The sequence below is a fragment of the Crinia signifera genome, chromosome 2 (assembly GCF_055691185.1).
Source record: "Crinia signifera chromosome 2, ASM5569118v1, whole genome shotgun sequence".
NCBI classification, from domain to species: domain Eukaryota; kingdom Metazoa; phylum Chordata; class Amphibia; order Anura; family Myobatrachidae; genus Crinia; species Crinia signifera.
The window spans coordinates 133,404,916-133,428,200 of record NC_139218.1 but is presented as its reverse complement, the minus strand read 5'-3'; the positions used below and the strand labels follow the sequence as shown (position 1 = coordinate 133,428,200).

The window sequence follows — 23,285 nt, the reverse complement described above, 5'->3', positions numbered from 1 at the left end:
GAAAAGCATGTAAAAACACCTGTTTTCACATTATTTTAGTAAAATAATGTTGATAAATGGGCTCCTAAGTGCAGGGAGATAAAGTACAAACCAACTAGCTCCAAACAGTCATTTTTCAAACACAGGTTTGGATTTTAATATGAGAATATAGTCTTCTACAGTTAGGGTAAAGGTGCCCATACACATACAGTATAAGATCGGATGCGATGCGATGTCCCATCGCATCCGATTGCATCTTGTGGTGCCCAAGTGCTTTTTTTTTCAGCACCCAATGTCACATGCCATCTGCGATGCCACATTGGGTGCTGGAAAAGTGCTGGCGGCAGAGTAGCGCAGCGCTGTACAGGACCACTGGTGGGCTGCAGTAGTTTAAAACACTAGGCGGGTCCTCTGGCTGAGAGAGCTCTCAGACAAGCTGGAAGAGCTATCTTTCAGCCAATCAGAGGGCGCCCAAGTCTTTTAAAATGCTTTTTCCCACCGCTGACCACTGCTGCATGCCAACCCTCCTGCACAGCGTTGTGCTAAACCAATTGCAAGCAATCATATGTGGTTAAAAATCACATGCGATCGCTCAATCAATTTGATATATATATTATGTGCAACACATAATATTTATCAACGTGACATTCGACCAGCGTGACCCATTCTACGTGCATACATTCCTTCGATTTATCACACATATGCAATATCATCCCGGTTTATGTGCATCATTAGGCAGCATAAAAGTAAACATCCATCTGACAATTCAGAATGAATGTGATTGATTAAAATCAGTCTCTGACAAGGTCCTATAACTTATTTGATTCCTAATGTATAATAATGATAATATTCTAAGTCCAGTTGTATCTTTTCTATATTCTATATAATTTTAACATTCGACCAGTGGGCCCACGCGTCGGGTGACCCATTCTACGTGCATACATTCCTTCGATTTATCACACAGATGCAATACGCCCTAGTTTACGGGCACCATTAGGCAGCATACAAGTAAACATCCATCTGACAATTCAGGGAATAAAATATGTGATTGATTAAAATAAGACTCTGACAAGGTCCTATAACTTATTTGATTCCTAATGTATAATAATGATAATATTCTAATTCCAGTTGTATCTTTTCTATATTCTAGAAGAACAGTCCTACATCTACATTTACATCATCATAGGTAAGTTAGCAATGTTGTGTTTGGCCAATAATGGGTTTTGTTGTGTTTGAGTTTAATCAGGATAAGTGATTTTAGCTGAACACCTTTATATTTTTACTTCATTATTTTTTCTCATTTGTCATAATGAATATAAACTAAATATAGTACAATTAAAGGCTATAACTATGCCTTTAATAAAGTCACTTACAGAGGGAAAAATAATAGTCAGGGGCTGGCTTCCAAATATTGGGGGAGAGCTCACCAAGCACTAGCCCATACAAGAATGCCTCCATAGGTATAAAGCAGTTTATGGTATCTGAAGAGTTGACAGCAATGGTGACTGCAGTTTATTTATGTACAGTTGCTTATATAGCGCAGCAGATTCTGTTGCGCTTTACAATTGTAGATAGTGATTAAACAAACTGGGTAACAACAGACAGACTTGGAGGCAAGCTTACAATCTATAGCAGGCATTCCCAACCATGGTCCTCAAGGAACACCAACAGTGCAGGTTTTAGTGATATCCAGGCTTGAGCACAGGTGACTTAATTAGTACCTGAGTGATTCTGATTAAACCATCTGTGCTGAAGCCTGAATATCACAAAAACCTGCTATGTTGGTGTGCCTTGAGGACCATGGTTGGGAATGCCTGATCTATAGGGATATAGGAGGGAAACACAAGGACAGGCACCAGTAATAGCATAGCAGTCCCACCAAGTTACAAGTCCAGAAGGGAAGCTATATAATACATAAGTGCCTCAGAGGGTTATGCGTGTGGAACTTAAATATGATATGCTTGCCTGAAGAGGTGAGTTTTCAGGGAACGCTTGAAAGTTTGGAGGCTAGTGGAGAGTCTTATTGTGTGTGGAAGGGCATTCCATATGTGAAAGCAGCCCGATGAAAGTCCTGTAATAGTAAATAGGAGCTAGTGATCTGTGCAGAAGAGATATCTTGAGCAGAGTGGTCAAGATGGAAGATAATTTGTGATAAGTAAAGAGATATATGCTGGTTCAGTATGGTTAATAGCTTTATATGCGAGTAGAAGTGTTTAATATTGAATATGGTAAAACACAGGCAACCAATGGAGGGACTGGCAGAGCAGATCAACAGACGATGCGTGTCTTGCTAGGAAGATCAGCCTAGCAGCAGCATTTAAAATGGATTGCAGTGGCGAGAGTCTGTTCTTGGGAAGACCAGTTAGGAGACTATTGCACTAATCAATGCAGGATATAATGAGTGCATGGATAAGAGATTTAGTAATGTCTTGTATGAGATTTTGAGTTTTTTAGATGCATGTAACATGATTTGGAGACAGATTGAATGTGGGGAACAAAGGACAGTTCAGAGGCAATGAGCTTGTGGGGAAGGGTAGATTATCGAGTTGTCAACAGTTATGGAGATATCAGGATGGTAACTGGTCTTGGTTGTTGGGAATATAAGTAATTCCGTTTGGGAAATATTGAGTTTGAGGTGGTGAGAAGACATCCAAGATGAGATAGCAAAGAGACTCGGCCCAAAACCACTGGTGATTGATAGATAGATTTGAGTATCATCCGCATATAAGTGATACTGAAATCTGAAGGAGCTGATTAGTTTGCCAAGAGAGGAGGTATAGATTGAGAAAAGCAGAGGACGTAAGACTGAGCCTTGCGGAACTCCGATTGCCAGAGGTAGTGAAGAGGAGGTAGAGTCAGAGAAGGGAACACTGAAAGAGCGATCAGATAGGTAAGATGACAACCAGGAAAGACCTAGGGAGTAAAATGTTTGTTTGAGAAGAGTGTGATCAACAGTGTCAAACGCAGCCAAAAGATATAGAAAAATAAGTAGTGAGTAATGGCCTTTAGACTTACCAGTTACCAGATCATTCACCACTTTAGTCAGTGCTCTCTCAGTAAAATTATGGGAACGAAAGCCTGACTGAAGTGGGTCTAATAAGGTGTGAAATTTAAGAAAGTGTGTGAGGCGAGAGTAGACAGGTCTCTCGAGTAGCTTGGAGAGGCATGGTAGCTGAGAGATAGGACAATAGTTAGAGAGAGAGTTAGGGTCAGAATTGTGTTTTTCAGAATGGGAGTAATCACTGCATGTGACATACTAGATAGAGTTTTAATGACTTGTGCAGATATAGCAGGCATTCCCAACCACGGTCCTTAAGGCACACCAACAGTGCAGGTTTTGTAGATATCCAGGCTTGAGCACAGGTGACTTAATTAGTACCTTAGTGATTCTGAACCATCTGTGCTTAAGCCTGGATATCACTAAAACCTGCACTGTTGGTGTGCCTTGAGGACCATGGTTGGGAAAGCCTGAGGTATAGGATCAAGAGGAGTGGTAGTAGAGTAGGAGGATAAAAAGAGTGTGGATACATCTTTTTTATTTGTGGGCTCAAATTAAGAGAAAGTGCCAGAGGGTGCAGATGGGGAAAAAAGTGGGTTAGTGGTTGAAGAAGAGCAAACCATTTCATCCTGGATGTTATCAATCTTGTCCTTAAAGTAGGATGCAAGTTCTTGTGCACTGATGAAAGCTAGTGGGGGAGGAGGGGGAGGGTACAGAAGAGACTTAAAGGTGTTAAAAAGTTGCTTAGGGTTGGTGGCATGAGAAGAGAGTTAGCCTTTTACAAGAGATCTCTGTGAAAAGTTCTGAATTAGACAGTCCTTATCCTTAGACTGTTCTTACCCAACCTGGTAATACATACAGATTGGGTATAAAAACCCAACTGTTGGGATCCTATTAGTGGAATCCTGACGCTCAGAATGCCAATGGATGCTGGTGATTATTTTAACCCTAACCCACCCCTCATGCAGCTTAATCCTTATCATCCCTTCCAGCAGTCTAACACCAAACCTACCCCTAATTCCTCACCCTAACATAATAGTCACCTTGGGCATCGTCAGAATTATGAGGGATGGATTCTGACTTTCAGGATCCTGAATGCTGGGATCCTTATTACATCCCAAAACATACATTAAAAAAAAAAAATCTTGATAAATCGTACCCCAAATACATTTGAAAAATACACAAGTAACATATTTTACTCTTAAGGCCCCCATCCACTATTGCAATATGGACGCTTTTCATGTGATTCCAATGCATTGTTGAGATGGATCACATGTAAAGAGTAAAATCACAGGTCCTTTTCCTGCAGTTGCGATGTGAGGCACATTCCCGTGCCCCTCGCATTGCAATTGCAGATGGGATAGCCTGCCATGAATATTTATGGCAACCCGATTGGGATTGCATACGACACTTCTTATGCAAAAAGACCTCATAAGATGTATTATATGCGATTCAGCTGCCTGGGAGCTGCCAGGTGAGTTGGCAGGGTATTGAATGTGAGTTACCTCATGCAATATCTCCCACTGGGGGATGGGGGCCTTTACCTTTCATTTATTCTACATGAGCTGACTGGTAGACACTGTACTCTGCTTCCAGTTCATTATGACTCTTCGTCTTCTTGATGTGCATAAAGCAAATCCATATACACAGCAAGAGGCTGCTGAGTCTTAGCGGAGAGCCAGGGACAGGCAGTAGTAAAGTCGTCAACAAAATGAGTAATACTGTACTTAGTATGGCTCTATATAATTACTGTTGCAGAAAATAGACAGTTATGATCTCAACATGTATAAATAAACAGCATAAGTTTTTTGCTTTCTTGTCCTAATGGCTTGCTGAATTTTCATGTCATTTTTTTTCCTGATATTAATAACTGTTCAATTTCCTTATAAATTTGGAGAATAATTATACAGCTACAGTACATATGTAAGTTACAGTATTTGATGCAGAATGTGTGTTCAGGTATAGATCAGAAAACTAACATTGTATAAAAGACTAGCGATACAGTAGCTGTTTATGAATAACCTTTTCTTTTTATTTAAGGCACGTGTATAATTGTTTTTGTATGCTGTGGAACAATCCTGTATTGGTTTAAGAAAAAGAAAAAAAGCGGGTCAGTTCCTCCACATTTTCTTTTTATATTAATGAATATTAATTAAACTGTTTTCTTTTCAACTTTTTAAAGATTACAGTTAAGCACTTTTATTATATTCAGTTTGTCCTAGTGTATCAAAATGACTTTTTTGCTCTTTTATGTTTGTTTATCATATGTTCTTTTAAAGAATAATTAAATATTAACTTTAATATAATTTAATAGATTTTCACAGGTGTGAATTCTCTCTGCTGATCTCTTCTGCTTTGCTATTCTGGAGATAGCATAGCAGAAGAGATCAGGTTTTGAATGAATCCAGGCAATGAGCTACTGTAGCTGTAAACCTGGAAACAGCAGAGAGGCTATGAATGGAAACTGCCCAATTTACAAGCTATTCTTTGGTTTGTTACAGTTCGGACAGGTCAACCCAATTATGGAAAATGTTTATTCTAATGCTAAGCTTACACACTCATGTACAATGCCTGTCAGACCAACCATGATATCTGCATTCTGCCCCAGGGGAGGAGACCTTTCCCCATTCCTTCCCATGTGAAGGAACAAGAAAACTGTCAGTCGGTAGGCTGGGCAGTGGATATTCTGGGTAGGTTGGTCAGGGGATATACTGCCCAATGCACTTGACTTTACTCTTTCAAAATATAAAATTGGAGACATATGCTGGACAATCTGGCATGTCTGACCATTCAATATTAATGGATTGGCGATCTGCATACACTCTGCAATTATGTGGATTGGACAGATAATTGTAGCTTGTATGCGCAGCATAAGATCTAAATGTAGGGAGATGGCGCTGAACCAGCAGGTGAGACAAAAAAGTGTACAAAATTCCTTATAAGTTACCATACAGACATTTTTCTGTGCCCCAAATGCAGGACTTTAATTTGATGAAAAACTCTTTCTTGCTATCATTTTTTAAATATTAACAAAAAGTAGAAACAATTTGATATTGTTTTAAATTCCCCAGTACTTTCCTTAAGACCATTAACAGTCTTGTTTACTTTCCTGCTATATCAATTTCTACATTTTGGACGTCCATGAAGGTTGATTTCTTGCACTTCTCGCAGTTGCCATTTTGCAGAAAAGTTGCTATTGACACTTCTAACTGGATCTCGGATTTCTTGGGTGCACGCATTTGTGCATTGTATGCAAGTTTCATGAAACAAATTCTCATCTTATTGGATTGACCCCTGAGAGTGCATTTGTCAGTATGTAGTCACCAAAACATTTTGTGTTGGGGTTTTTTTTCTGAGAAATTTCTGAAGAAAACAGCTGCCATTAAGATATATTCATTATCAAACTTAATTTATATGGAAAAACAGATTTTGAGCATAGAATAATACTGGTATGACATACAGGGAAACAGTTTGGGCAAAATAAAGTGTACATGGATGCAATTATTGACCAAACTGAAAGATATATGGACTAGATCCGCAAAATGTACACTGATGTGGATGGATTAATTTATAGTTCTAGCAGAAAAGTATAGTGTAATACTACTGTGCCTTAATCTTCATTGCCAGTGTTGTGTCTGGAGAGATACATTTTGTCATTCCCCAGCACCATATAGAGTTAAGGGAGCAGCAACCCAGGTTAGATGCGGTAGATATGTGTGGACCAGTTAGGAAACATGTAGTGGATCTACCAGACTACAATGATGAATGTTTTTTATTGTGAGGTGACATTATAACCTTTTTAATATCATGATTGAATCTAAAAATAAATTCACTACATATACAGATTAATGTTCTATATTACAATATTCACCCGTTGTCATGTCACATCTGCCCCACCTGCATTGCAACATGGTTTTGCCCAGTTGCTAGCAAACTTGAATAAACCCTATCATGTGAACATGGTGCTAAATTAAATAGTTCCTTAGGAACCCTTCTGAGAATTTATAGTAACTTAAAATGTTAGCAGAAGATAATTGGTTAATTGTAATTGACTCATGTTATTGCTTTAATGCTATTAGACTTTTATTTCTCTATAACTTGGCTAATGTTGTTTAAAGGTATTATTTTATCATGTATTTTTTTTTTAGTTTATCTTGCATAAATCTCCTTAAAAGAGAGGGAAATGGACATTCATTGTTTTGTGTTGGTGGGGAATTATTGCAATTGTAGCTTTGTTTCTTCTTTATCCAGTGAATATTATTGTGACTATAAAAAGGACAAGTGTATGAAGACCATAGAAAACCAACTGTGAAAAATATAAAATAAAAAATAAGGTATATTATATGCTTAAACATGTGTAACCTTGTTCAGGAGTTCTCGTCATGTCGTTGAAAGCATTAATGTTTCTGTATACTGTTTAAATTGTTGTGCAGCATACTAACATCAATGTGTAAAAACATCTGTGCTTCCTGCAAAATGTTGTATTTGTTCTTTTTCTGTTGCTGAGGCACAAAATTACAAAAATACACATATAATGAACACATATGTGGTCCTAAACAAAGTGCAGTTTATTTAATACAGTTCTTTAATCATCCGCAGCCCCAATGATCATAGTAAGCCACTTACCAGATACTTTCTCTGGTGTGATCATTGAGTACACAGATTCAGACAGACAGATACACACACACACACATACAGCAGTTTTGGTAGGAAAATCTGCTGTCACCGGGCAGGAGCTCCATTACACTCATTATACTACATGCAGTGGGCAAGGCTGCGGGGAAGGAGAATTCCCAGGCAATTACTGGACACCCCTTTCCCCCATCACCTGCATTTGCCTGTGATTAAAATAATAAACATTCAAGTCAACTCACAAAGAAGCAGCACAGTTTGTAGGAAACATGAGGTATATTAATGAAAAATATTTTTAAAAAATATGCATTAAAAAAAATATTTTGGCATGCAGGGGAAGGATAAGTAAGTACCCGATGACCAGGGCAGTGAGACATGTTAGTTTGTGTTGGATTTAAAATGTATTAGCAATGATTTAGATGATATTCACACAACTCAGCACTGCCAGTGTGCAACTATTATGTTATGTGTAATACTATATTTTTATGCTTAAGGGACACATTTCCAATATTTAGCCAAGAAAAACCGGTTTAGCTATAATACGCACGTTTTGCTTTTATGGATGTGAAGAATTCCTTGTATTTTAAATTCTAACCTTTAGACTAGGGAATGTGAGAAGGTGCAGTCTGGCAACACAGTGAATTATAGCACCATAGACAATATGTATTGACAATATAAAATTGACAATGATGCTTATTATTATTAATAATAATAATAATAATAATAATAATAATAATATATCTTTATTGTCATCAAATGCCCACATACAATATGATCTGTTAACGACATTCAGATGTGAAACAGAACATCATAGACAAGAACAGGAGGAGAGCAACATCAGAATGGAGAACCATGCTTCATTACAACCAATACTCCCACTAATTATTAATAGTATGAATTGTTTCTGGAAAGAAACGCTCTCTAAACTGTCTGTTTCTATACAAAATCGAGCGATATGTCCTATTTGATGGTAATAAGGAGAACAACTCTCCACTAGGATGCAAAGGATCCCTCAAAATACTCTTTGCCTTTGAGAGAAGCCGATTTCTTTATGACAATGTTTATATGCATACTCCATGAAAGATCTTTTGACGTGTTTATGCCTAAAAATGTAAAAGACTCAACTGCTCATCTTTTTGGCCATTCAAAACTAGTGGACAATATAGATCTTGGTGGCACCTCCTACAGTTCACAATCATTTCTTTAGTCTTATCCACATTTAGGACCAGACAGTTGTCCCTTCTCCAGGACTCCAATCTAGACACTTCCAACCTGTAATCTGTTTCGTTACTGTTAACAATAAGACCCACTATAGCAATGTCATCTGCAAATTTAATAATTTGGACAGATTCAGAGCTCAAGTAATCATAAGTAAACAAAGGAGTACAACAGAGGGCTCAAGACGCACCCCTGTGCTGACCTTCAGTTCACCAGATGTCCGTTCACCAGATACTTGGTCTTTTATTCTGACAACCTGTTGCCTGTCTGACAAAAAGTCTAAAATCCATCTACACATGCACCCGCTCAACCCAATATTAGAAAGTTTGCTCACTAACGATGACGGAATTACCATGTTAAAGGCCAAACTATAGTCTACCTATAAAACTCAAGCAAAAGAACCCTTTGATTTAAGGTGAGCCAGAGTTCGATGTAGTAAAATAAATGCTATGTCATCTGTAGACCTATTTGCCTTGTAGGCAAACTGAAAAGGGTCAAAACCAGGTGGGATGCATTTCTTAATGTGTACTAAAACCAACCTTTCAAATACTTTCATAACAAGGGATGATAAATCGATTGATAGTCATTTCGTCTATAAGCCCAAATGCTTCAATGATAAGACAAAAGAGGGAGTATGTAATCACTTGTGCAACTGAAACTGTATCTGTTGTTATTAACAATCTGCTTTTTTACGATTTTTTTTTTATTGTATTCAGTCACTTTAAAAAAAATACAAAACAATTGGATCACATATTTGTTTCTTCTAAGAATTATGGTAGACGTGTCCATATTGATCCCAGACCAATAAAATTAGTGGTTTTAGTATATTTAAAATTCCCCAAATTTCAGAATATTTCTCTTTTTTTTTAAAATGTGTTGTAGACATATTCCCCGTAGTATTTTAAAAAATAGTAGTAATACCAAGAAATGTAATGCCCTACTATACTTTTAGATCAATATGATAGGGATTTCTTTTTCATCCATAAAGGATACTGGGAATTCACTTAATACGAAGGATATAGATGGGGTCCAAAGGAGCCTGTGCACATAAAACTTCAAACAGGGTGTGCTGGCTCCTCCCCTCTATGCCCCCACCCCACCCCCCTCCCACAGCTCAGTTTAGAAAAATGTGCCCACAGGTGCATTCATTACTCAGTGACACATTTTAAAAGATCCACAGGTGGAGCTAATTATTTCACTTGTGATTCTGTGAGGAGACCTGCAAAACATGCACGGTGTGGGGTCCTGAGGACCGAGTTTGAGAACCTGTAGAGTATATTAATACATTTTTTAGATCCACTTCATATGAAATCAATAAATTTACAATACAGGTTGAGTATACCGTATCCAAAATGCTCGGGACCAGGAGAATTTTGGATAACGGATTATTCCGTATTTCGGAATATTTTAATATTTCAATTATGTATTTTGAAGTATCTTGCATTTTACACATCAACCACATGTAACGCACACAAATATATTTTATTTGTTCAAAAAATAAGGTTTCAAAACATGAAACAAAATTTGTGTACTATCTCAGATATTGAATTTGAATGCCAAGCAATCATTTTTTTGCACATATATAATGTCAGTTACATATCATGTCCTCAGTAATGCGGTTACAAATGTCCCCAGTGAGTTTTTAGCAAATTTAGCACATTTCTGGAATGTATGGTTTTCGGAATAATTCGGATAACGGATATTCGGATACGGGATACTCAACCTGTATAAGCATATACCAAGACTGTAATATAAGAATGTTTCACACATATCCCAGCATCATGCAGAGGCCACCCTTAACATGTCAACTGTGTGCCTAGGTGTTATGATCCAGAGAGGGAGTACCTTAGAAAACCAGACGAGGCAGGCTTGAATTGATGGATATCCTGGGGAGGCAGTACTTGATGTCAGTCTTCCGGACAGTCACCCCGGTACACCCAGAAGCAAGACTCGCAGAGCACACCAGCATGTCTTCATGCCTACAATAGCCAAGCTTCCATAAGGCTATATGCGCCTACCGGTACTTGGATGCCACCAGGACATATGCCACGGGTGCCAGTGTGAGCTTACCCCAAATGACCGGGACCGCTGTCGGTGTTGATATACTGTAAGTGAGCATGAGTAAAGATTAAGAAGAAGAATACTAGATAGCAAGCAACTATTACTGAGGGTACTGAATAAGGTCTACTAATTACAGATTGACAGGAGATGTGAATGTGCAGTGATTGCAAAACGGCAAGGTATGTAAATAAAACACGGTGTAATGAAGGCAGAGTTGCAGAACATAGCAATAACAAAGACAATTTCAGACAACAAGGTACGGCACAAATATAGAAGGCACTAGTAATAATGCTAGAGAAGAATAAGAAAATGAGAATGATAAGAGTACACCAGATTGCTGGCAGGAAGATGAGCAGCAGGACTTGGTCTCAGAAATGACAAAAGCATTGAGCACACAGGACTGGAAAACTTCTGGACATGAAGGAATTACCACCAGCAAGGTTCTGTGTTCACAAAGTACTTTTAAGGAGAGAATTTCCTGAAGTGAGTCCCTGATAATTAATGTTTGGCAGCTTCCCTGCTGCACACCCTGACATAAACATATGCTCAAATCAATTACCCAGCAACTGTGGAACAACTGTCAGTTAAGAAAATCCGCTGACGTGGTATACACAGGCGGGGAAACGCGATTTGAGCTGTATCCCGGTCGCCGCCCACTAACTACCGCCGAGTATACAGCGCTATTGGCAGTGCATAAGAATCCACTTGGCTACAGATTTACCCTTTCCAGCTGTCTGGAGCGCAACTCTGGTAACAAGGTAGAGCTATTTTCCTGGACATTGCCTTAGTGTAAAGAGACCCAGGATATTACAATTATAGCCACTGGAGGAAACATACTATTGTGCGGGACTGGAAAATATAAGGACTTCTGCCTTGTATATATTGCAAGTTTATGTCTAGCAGTTTGAGCGAATTTAGCCTCATACCAGCAGCCATTTATGCCGGATATACATATATGTTATATGTTGTTTGTCTTGTTATGTCTGATTTATACATGTAATATAGTGAAGTGCACCTCAAATGATTTTTTATGAATTACTTTTGATAAATTGATATAGATGGTTAAATATTGCTATTCAATAATTATTTACTGAGCACAGCTGTGCCTCTAAGCAGCCGCCACAGACACTATACATATACCAGGATTTATAGTAATCACAGTGGCGTAACTATAAATTTCGCTCCCCCCTGCCAAAAAAACTTTCTGGCGCCCCCTTCCCCCCCCATAATGCACCTTACACTATATGCCACTCACTGTAGGACCCCTTTCACAATATGACACAATGTAAAGACACATCTCATATGTATAATGCGCATCACGGTGTGTGGAATATGCTCATTATACATATGCCACAAACCCTGATGCCCATTATACATTTGCCACACACTGTGATGCTCATTATACATATGCCACACACTGTGATGCCCAATATACATATTCCACACCCTGTGATGCCCAATATACATATGCCACACACCGCGATGCCCAATATACATATTCCACACACCGCAATGCCCAATATACATATGCCACACACCACAATGCCCAATATACATATTCCACACACCGCAATGCCCAATATACATATGCCACACACCGCAATGCCCAATATACATATTCCAGACACCGCAATGCCCAATATACATATGCCACACACCGCGATGCCCAAAATACATATTCCACACACCGCAATGCCCAATATACATATTCCACACACCACAATGCCCAATATACATATGCCACACACCGGAATGCCCAATATACATATGCCACACACCGCAATGCCCAATATACATATGCCACACACCGTGATGCCCATTACACATTATTCCGCACACCATAATGCCCATTACACATTATTCCGCACACCATAATGCCCATTACACATAATGCCATATACCATAGTAATGGAGGAGAGCATGGACAGGGTGCTGTACCAGCTGCCGGCATCCAGCAGCATCTGTGGCTCCTCCTTGAAGAGGGGAGCCCTGTAGCCTGGTGGCAGGTAGGAAATCTTTTCAGAAGGCTGGCAGTATCACCCGTAGTCGAAAGCGGCCAGGTTGGTGTAGACGGTGCCACCGCACACCACATACAGGGTAGCGGCGGGTGGCAGGAGAGTGGCGCTGCCTCATGGTGTGCCCACAGTGGCACACAGGTAGATACAGCCCTGGCAGTAGCAGCACTGATAAGCGACAATAGCATCAGCTCCTCTGTTGTTTTTGGTGACTTGCATGGTGACTTGTGTACAGTAAAAAGGAAGGAGGGGGAGAAAACAGTGTAAGGTTCTGCCAGGCAGTGCTCCTCACATGGTGGGCCCTGGGCAGCCCAAACGACCCTCCCCTCACATATAAGCAACGCCCCCTCGTGGCCCGCTAATCCCAGCACTCACAGAGTCCCTACTCCAGCCTTTCCAGGTGGTGTGCACGGCAGCACACAGCAATCAGCCCCTGCCCAATCACAGTGCTACAGCCTGACCTGGTCCCTGGCAGCCGGAGCATACTTCCTGGCTGTGAAGTATACGCACACAGTGCAGCAGTGCTACATTAATGCACTGGCCGGGGCACATGGCACCCTGCCCCCAGCCACTGTGCAGCACCCTGCTGCCCCTACAACTTTATTGATGTTCTTCAGCCTCTCAAACCCATGTCTCCCCAGCCTACACTCACCCTGCTCGCTGCTCCATCTTCGTGGGTGGCATGGCTCCTCTTCAAGTCCCCCTCTCTTCATTCATGTGGGAGACGAGATTTCCTGGATATTGCACGGGTTGGGGTCATGGTGGAGACTGGAGACAGCTCTGTGAGATCCCGGGGGAGGGGAGGAGCAACGGCTTGCTTGCCTGCACATCCTGCATGCTCAGTAATCAGTCAGATCTGCAGGCTGGTGGCTAGTACTGCCTACATGCTATTGATTAGCTGAGATGCAGCTCGGCTCCCCCTGCAGTGCTACACGGCACAGGCTCAGCTGTCACTCAGCACAGCAGGGAGCCGGGAGCGAAGAGCTCTCTTATGGATCCGAGCGGCAGGGAAGGGGAGGAAGGTCCCGGGCAGAGGAGGGGGAGGAGATATCCACCAGATCCACGGCTACAGACCTCACAGCCTCAGCGGATGTGAGAGGTGAAGTGGAGGTAGAGTTTCTGCTGCTGGCACCGCTGAGTGACAGCTTGGGACAGCGCCTCCCGAGTCCCTGCACTGCAGTTTTTTTGGCTGGCGGAGCGCTCCCTGCAGACGGCGCCCCCGCTGCCGCACGCTCCCCCAAGCGGCAGCGGGGGCTGCCTTACGCTAGCTACGCCACTGAGTAATCACGATCGAAACGATGCACATTATTTTATTTAAAGTATAATGTGTGTGTGCTGTAGATCTATCTCATGCGATCTGTCTCATAAGATATACAGTATCTTAAGATATATCGTGAATAAATCATAAGTGAAAATAAAGTAATTATGTACATAATCGTAAGTTAAGGACACCTAAGGGAAATCACATCAACTGTATACAGTGAGGAGTATTCAATATGTCCATTTGCACAGGTGAATGCTTAACTTTTATGTCATTCTTCCATACAAGAAAATTTAGTTCTGTCCTAAATATGTTTAAAGGTGCCCATACATGTTGCAATAAGCAGCGTGTGATGATGCGCACTCCCGTGTACATAGCATCGCACAGTATAAAAAGTGTGCTGCACATACTATTTGTACTGTCCACAGATCACACGCGAATCGCATGCAAAACGCACGCCGAAGCAATCCGCCCGATAATGCGTCGCATTGCATGCTGTTTATCGCAATGTGTATGGGCACCTTAAGAAACTGTTCTACCACAAAATGTGTTGTTTATAAACATAGAGTATGCACCGCGCTCTGTTTAGAAGCTGCTCCAATAAAATTCGTAGTATTTAGTTTTGTATATGAGGAGCACTAAAATAATAAAAAATATAACAAAATGCTTGAGTGGAAATACATCAATTGAGTGTGACCTGTAAGGAAAAAATGGGGTTAATTAAAAATAATGTTTACAACTCTTTTTAGAGATAGTGGAGTTCCCTATGCCAACCTGTCTGTCCCTACTATCGTGAGCTCTGCAGCTGAGATACCTTGTGGCACGGCTACCTTTCCCAGTGTCTGGTGATTGACAGCGGGAGGTGCTGATAGTCTTCCGCCGGAGGTTTGCTTTTCTCCAGAGTGAGCCACGGCTAAGAAACAGCAACAGGGCGTTGGTTATGAACTTGGCTAATTCTGCATTACTATTTAGAGGGTTAATATTTGGATGTTTTTTGTAGTTGTGGTTACTTTAAGGATGTCAAACTACTTAAAGTACATGCTTGGCTAATTCTGCATTACTATTTAGAGGGTTAATATTTGGATGTTTTTTGTAGTTGTGGTTACTTTAAGGATGTCAAACTACTTAAAGTAGATAAAGCAGCTAAAGTTATTGTTCTTTTAGAATAAGTTTCTTAGAAACTTAGGTTGAACAGTTTAGCTAATTGATCCTCTGTGACTACCCAATTAGCCAGCACTTGTTTGGGATTTTTATTTTTCGGGAGTCACTGAATCCTTTGTGTTTTCTTTCGAAAATGGGATCTTTTCTTTCCCTCCCCCCCCCCCCCCCCCCCAAATAAAAAAATAGGAAAAAAAGGCTTTTTTCTCCCATGGCTAACTGTATTCTACCCTAGATGTTAGAATCTTAAAGTGTAATGCAAATATAATTTTAAAATATTTTGCTGCGTAATTTTTTTTTTTTTTTTTCTGTAAGTAACAACTGTGAATTTTCATGGCTTGGCGGAAGATGCTGGCTGGTGTCAATTTGAAACATCAGGATACCAAAAAGTATTATCTACCTTATGGCTCACTCAAAAACCTGCTCTAATAAATTTCTGCAATGGTTTTTCTTGAAAGACTCATACCCAACATTTCCAGAGCTCTACAGAAACTGTATCTACGATGATTTATTAATATACGAGTCAATAGATTGATCACTATAGGTCATCATGCATTGGGATAATGTGACAATAGTCGATACAGCATATGGTTGACATAGGTTTTTTTTTTCTTTTTCATTCTTTGACAACCACCCCCCCCCCCCCCTCAAAAAAAAAACCTCACATAGATTGGCTTGCTATGATAAAAATCCACTAATTGTAAAATAGCAATCTGCTAAAAAGCCTTTTTTTCTGAATAATGAGAATTAATTAAAAATATCAGTTTTAAATATCTTGAATAAAAAGTTACTGGATTTTTCAAAGTCAATTTTACTTTATTTAATGTTATTTCATGGCAACTGTATAAAAAAGCTATTTAAGTAAACATACATTTTTTAATAATAAAATCTTTGTTTTAGCACCTTGCTTTTATTATAGATAGATAGATAGATAGATAGATAGATAGATAGATAGATAGATAGATAGATAGATAGGTAAGAGTGTCATTTGTGCCTATCTCCAAAGTTTTGAGCTCTTGCATATTAACCATATTTCACAATATGTTTTGTATGTACTAAGAATTGTATTGTTTGTGACTGCTTGGCCTTAAGTTTGTCTCTAAAGCTTCTTACATTAAAAGCTGTCTTGCATGATGATCTACTGTATGTGTTTAAGCACAATATATATTTTGTTAAATGCAAGATTAGATAACTCATGCCCTCAAGGTTAATATTGTGTGATACTTTAGCAAAATGAACATTTGTGGCCCATCTCTGCAAAAGTACTGTATGGGCTACATGTCATTAATAATTAGTAATGTTATTTTGAAATGTATTTTTCTATTTTTTTAAGTTCTTCATGTATTTAATATTAACAATGGAATTGAGCGGATTAATACATTTTCTTAGGCTTACATTTAACTAAATACAAGTTACAAAATCATACAATAGTATAATTCAGCAATATGACATGTATTCAGTTCTACACAAAATGCATGTCTTGGTCAAAATGCAATGTGACTAGGACACATCAGGAGACTGCTGATTAATTTGATATATGAGACTTGTACATTGTCTGTGACTGAGGGCAGTATTCAATGAGGCCAATTCGCCATGTTTCACGGCGAATTTGTGCTATTTTCGCGTTGGAAGGTGTTTTTTTTTGTGTCAGAAAGCGAATCACCCTATTCAGCGTGTACTTTTCGCCGTCTTTCTAAGTGATTTTCGCCGTGTGTCACCGTGTAGCAAATTGCCATCTTTTCATGGTGAAGTGGAATGTGAACTTTTAAAATAAAGTTGTTTTTTTTCTACATTTGGTGTAAAAAAAATCAGGAATTTTATTATGTGAAGGGGCATGCTATTTTTATTCATGTGCTTATAGCACATCTCTTATATATTTAGCTACATGTGTCAATCATTGTGTGTGTGTATATAACGCTGGGCGGAGTTACACCCCGCCCAGCGTTATCCACATGTAGCTAAATATATAAGAAAAAGAGTATGTGTAGAACGTGTCCTACACATACCCGTGTCCACCAAACGCCCCCAACCGCCCGTCACGTCTTCGCACTGAGCCGCCCACCTTGCCCTCGTCACACTGCTGCACTATTATTGCCTGTGCGCCGTGCTAACTGTGGCCGCAGGCGTAAGCGTCGGGAGGGAACCGATGTCTGGAGACTCGCTGCCCGGAGGACCTTCCACGCCGTAACCGGAGCAACCCCGCATCACCATCCACCACCAGCACCTCCCGACAAGCAGTGTCCTGGGTCAGCCACCTTCACCCTGCAGTGTGAACACAACACCCAACATTTTCCATTCAGCCACCATCCTGGCCGGCCACCTGCCGCCCCCCCCTGCACACCTCGCCTGCTCCCCGGCTCTCACTGCCAGCCACATTCAAACTTCCATCCCTGCTGCCGTCCCTCAGTCCCACAGCTGGATGACCAGCCACCCCACCCCCACAATTTCCAGACGCTGTCCACACTCCTCAAATCCCCCCTCCCCGCCATCTTCACCAGCCGGAACCCCCCCCCCCTATCGACAGTGTCCCTGCCCATCACTCCCTCCATATCTTCACCGGCCACACCCCACCTCCACAATCTCACACCACAGTCTCCCCATTTTATTTGCCTTAGTACATCACCCCCAGCTTTAAAAAGTTTATCCAGCACTTCACCAATCACCCACCACCATCAACATCAGCACCACACACCCCCCCCCCCCCACACACACACACACACACATCTCCCACCACTGTCCCCAGTCCTCAGTCCCCCGGCGGCATCACCACCCGAACCCCCTAACACCAATCTCCCGCCGCTGTCCCCAGCCCTCAACACCCTGGCAGCATCACCAGCCCCCCCCCCCCATCACCCTCAAAACCCCCAGGACAAGATCCCCCACCACAGTCCCCAGCCCTCAGTCCCCCACCGGCTGCACAAAAAAAACCTCTCCTCCATCCTGAGCAATCTGCAGACAGTCCCCTACAGCATCACCACCCGCCCTCAGTCCCCCTACAGCAGGCATGTCCAACTATAGCCCTCCAGCTGTTGTGAAACTACAAGTCCCATCATGCCTTGCCACAGTTTTTATATTAGGCAATGCTAAAACTATGCCAAGGCATGCTGGGATGTGTAGTTTCACAACAGCTGGAGGGCCATAGTTTGGACATGCCTGCCCTACAGCATCACAACCTGCACCCCTCCCGCCACTGTCCACAGCCCTGAATCCCCCGGCAGCATCAACACCTCACCCCTCAAGATCCCCAGCCAGTGTCCCCGCCACCTCCTCCATCCCCCGGTACCATCCCCGTCCCAGACACTGTCATTTACCAGGTTACCAACTAAAATACACAACATAACAAATTATTACATTTGTGCTTTTACAAGAGCCCCAAACCACATACCCCCACTCATAGCACCCTTGCACCAACCCTCACCCACGCAATACATGCGTTCACAGGTTAAGGGGGCGCAGCCCCTTACGACGATGTGAAGAGTGCCCATAGGGCACGATGAATCATCTAGTGAATATATATTTAATTTACTTTACACATAACAGCCAGCAGGGGGCCGGGAGTCGCTCATTAGATATTCATATATTCACTGCTCCCGATCATTACATATGCACGATCAGCAGCAATGAATACCCGGTCCCCTGCTGGCTTTCCCGGGGGGGCAGCTTGTGCTGCCTGAGTCCCGGGGAGCCCCCACATACATTCTGGGGCAGGCAGGGAAACTTCCATCTCCCTTCCTGCCACCGGCTCCCTGCGGGACGCCGCAGGGGTTAAGATTCATTGTCAGGGGCAGCGAGCCCCTGCGACGTTGATTACGGGTACAGCAGGGGGACAGCGAGGCTCCGGAACACGGCGACTGTGCAGCGAATCCTAAACAGGATTCGTTGCACGCCGCGATTATGTTCAATAAATACTGCCCTGAATCTGTATATGGAGCAGAACAGAGCTTGTTTCAGAGAAAATGTTGTATCGTAGCACTTCGTAAAAAGATTCAGAGACTCAGTCTCACACAGATTTACAAGTGTCATATAAAATTAATCAGCACTGTCTCCTGGTGCATGCTGGTCACATTGGATTGTGAAAACAGGACATACCTTGAGCAAAAAAATCCCAAATTCTAGAAGATTCCCACGCAACCTTTCGTGCTAAGACGGGCTGTTGGGCTTGACTTTAGCCAGGATGTATCTGCAGCTACATTTGTAGCTTTTTAATTATTTCTTGAGGACTTGAGTTACCGGCTACCTGTCTATGTCATTGCCTTGTCTGGATTCCAATCTTTTGTTTTGATCCCCTTTTCTAGATTTTATGAATTGTACTTTTGTCTTGGCACTATTAGATTTTCTATGTCTTATTGATTTTTTTGTTGCTTCATTTTATTTTTAGGAAACCACAAGTTATATAGCCCAAATATGCAATACACTCATTCTAATGTATCATTACATCTGAAGAAGTGAAGATCTCTACATCTTTCTGACCTCTGGGCCTGAAATACACCCAAAAACATCTACTGAGCATTGACTTGGATCTTTCCAAACTGGATTGTTTAAATTATACTGTAGCTCTGTTTCTAAAGATAACAGTAACACAAGAATGAGTGTCCATAACATGTGCCAATATACATCTTCCACTTTATAGAACAACAATTTTTGTATACAGTATTTGTTTTTCAGTTGTCCAATGGAATTACTAAACAAAGTTTTCAACAGTTTTGTGAATATTAATTTGACATCTCTAAAGTATCCTTTGCATACAGCACAATGCATAAAATGTATATTACATTTTTGTGTGTGTGTGTGTGTGTGGGGGGGGGGTTATATTTGATGTGTTCCAGATATGACTCATGGGGGGAAGCTTACACAGTGTTTAGTCCAGATCAATCAATGAAGGGAATGTGCTTATAATGTTATTTAATGGTCACAATAGAGAAAATAGAAGTTCAGATAATTATGAACTGCAGTAATACAGTGAATGTAACTATAGTTATACCAAACTTCAGATGTATTATCATCCATAAATTATAGACTATAAATATATAGATGTTAGAAGTTTTTTTGTGATGCAAGTATTGACTATTTCATTGTATAGAAAGATAGAAACTGAAAACACTGGGAAGCTATAAACATTTCAGCAGTGTAGCAAATCCAGAGCTAAAGGGGCCCATGCGTGCAATACGATGCAATGCGGGCTCCCCCAGGCATCGCATAGTACAAACAGTATGTGCTGCACATACTTTTTGTACTGCCAGCAGATCGCATCACATGCAAATCGCATGCATTGTGATCCAGCCCATAATGCATTGCAACGCATCGCAGCGTGTATGGGCACCTTTAGCAAATGTCCCCCCTACCGGTGACCGCATCACATATCTTACCCCTTAAGGGTAATTTCTGCTCAAATTTGCACAAAAGTTCTCAAAGCCCTGATATTGAGTTTTTGTAAGTCTGACTGCCATAAAGCACGGCTGTTGCCACACCTAGTTGGATTGACCCTTATGCATGTTGCTAAGCAGTGTCAGGCATACACAGATTCTTTTCCATGTCTGAGTCCAGAGCCGGCCCTAGCCTAAATGACGCCCTAGGCAAGATTTTGGCTGGTGCCCCCTAGCACCGCCACTAGTTGCGCCTCTGACCCTGCTCCCCTTTCCCAACACCATCAACCCTCATCATAGCAGTCATCATTTTGGTGCTCCTACCTGCAATATTTTAAATAGAAACAGCGCACACATTCAGTGCGCAGCCCAAACAGGGGTGTGTTCTTGCTGGGAAGGGTCATGGCCACACAATAGTACCCCCAATTCAAATTATGCCACACAGTAGTGCAACTTTATTCACATTATATCATGCAATGGTGTCCCTTATTCACGTTACCTCACACAGTAGTACCACTTTACCTTATGTACATTACTCCTCACATTATTCACATTATTCACATTATACCCTTAGAAAAAAATCCTGCGAAAATATTGTATTTTAAGCACTTCCATGGCCACACTGCAACCCAGCACAAAGCAGTGTGTATTGGGCAGAGGAGAAGAGCTGCAGCTGCTGCTGTCACTTAAGGGGACATGGCCTGGGGCCCCCACTGGGCCCTTCCATCAGACTTTGGCCTGGGTAATTTGTACCCCCTACCCCTTTCTCTCGGCACCCCTGATAATACCACACAGTAATGCCCCTTACACATGGCACACATTATTAATGTCCTTATAACCATAATGCCCCTTACACATTATGCCAACCTTTATTAATGCCCTTCATACACATAATGACACTTACACATAAGTTGCACATTAGTAATGTCTATTATCTGGGCGCCCGATTTTTTCATTGCATGTCACTACTTAAGGCATGCGATGTGATGCAATTTTTCATTGTAAAGACCTGATTTTTAATTGTATAGTCACCCATGGGTGATTTCATACCCCCACTATCCAACTACGCATGGAGTACACTTTATATAGTGTGGCGAGCCACCGAGCCCGAAGCGTGGCGAGCGGACACAGATTACTTTACATGTATTCTCCATGCGTAGTTGGATAGTGGGGGTATGAAAACACCCATGGGTATCAATACAATTTAAAATCGGGTCTTTACAATGAAAAATCGCATCACATGAATTGTATGCCACTATATTGCATGCGATGCGATGCAATGAAAAAATCGGGTGCCCAGATATTACACAAGTACCGTCATTCTCTTATACACATGACACACATAATGCCCATTACACATATGTTGCACATTATTAATGCCCTTATACCCATGACACACATAATGCATGATACACATATGTCGCACATTATTAATGCATTTATACATGACACACATAATGCCCCTTACACATATGCCGAAAACTATTGCACAACCAACCCACCTGCAGACAGCACTCGCACAGCCGCTAACACTGTGACCTCTGCCTCTGCTTGGATACAGATGTTTCCTCATACATCTTGACTCAATAGGCTATACAGCTCCTGGCCAGTTCTGCTAACGTTGGGTGCCTTTTTTGCTGAAATTTCGTCTTATATGCATTGTTATGTGACCAGGACACACAAGGAGCTTCCGATGATTAAAATGATATGCGACATTCCTATATTCTGTGTGCGAATGTGTCCTGCATACAGAATGCTATGTTACAGTGATTTCCATGAATACACTAATTCATATGCAGATACAGTCTCACTCGTACACAGAATATAGCCATGCTGCATATCATTTTAATCAGCAGAAGCTGCTGGTGCCCATAGGCATTCCAAATGACCTAGGCAATTGCCTAGTTTGCATATGCCTAAGGCCGGCTCTGTCTGAGTCTTCTTACTGCTTATTTATAAAGAACAATTAAAAACATGCAGGTGAGGTGTTTTAATGTAATTAAATCACTCGCAAAGAAAAAACCCCACAGTGTAACATCCCCATATAGACCATAGTAAACTGGAGGACAATTAATTTAATTTTGTCCGTATTGATCTTTTCAGTTCTTTTTTTTCTCAAGCAATCTAATTATGACACAAAGGGGTCGATTTATTAAACTCGGTGAAGTAAAAAGGGTCTGGTTTTTATCACTGGCCAATCAGCTCCTACCTGTCATTTTTCAAACCAAGCCTGTAACTTCACATGATAGGAGCTGATTGGCCGGTGATAAAAAACAGACACTTTATCACTTCACCGAGCTTAATAAATCCATCCCTGAGTTGGTAATGCCAGCATGTAAGCCCACAACAGGTGGTTATACGTGCTTCAGTGGTTAGTCGCTCACTTCTATCTCCTGGCTAACAACTAAGTCATACCTGGCCCCGGCAACCACCAGTCCAATAAACATGGAATATTAATACAATACCACTGTAGTGTGTCAGAGATCTTTTGGCACCTTGCTTAAATGTGTTGTGGCCCCATTGCCTTTCCCATTTTTGTTTCTTATATGTTTGATAGATAGATCATTTATTAAGAAGGAAAATTATTAATTTACTCATTC

General features: G+C 41.2%; 1 protein-coding gene across 2 annotated transcripts in view; it reads left to right on the top strand.

Moving 5' to 3' along the window:
* The window catches only part of LOC146060048 (complement decay-accelerating factor-like), a 113,845-nt gene extending 92,102 nt beyond the window's left edge, over positions 1-21,743 (top strand). Inside the window, exons 11-14 of one of the 2 annotated variants that reach the window (XM_083172846.1) lie at positions 1,130-1,165; positions 5,018-5,087; positions 7,229-7,311; positions 19,701-21,743. In XM_083172846.1, the coding sequence (XP_083028972.1) occupies positions 1,130-1,165; positions 5,018-5,087; positions 7,229-7,289 (167 nt within the window). In that variant the 3' untranslated portion in view covers positions 7,290-7,311; positions 19,701-21,743. The remainder of the gene's footprint in view (positions 1-1,129; positions 1,166-5,017; positions 5,088-7,228; positions 7,312-19,700) is intronic. The other variant, XM_083172847.1, reaches the window with a different exon arrangement.
* Positions 21,744-23,285: the final 1,542 nt, after the last annotated feature.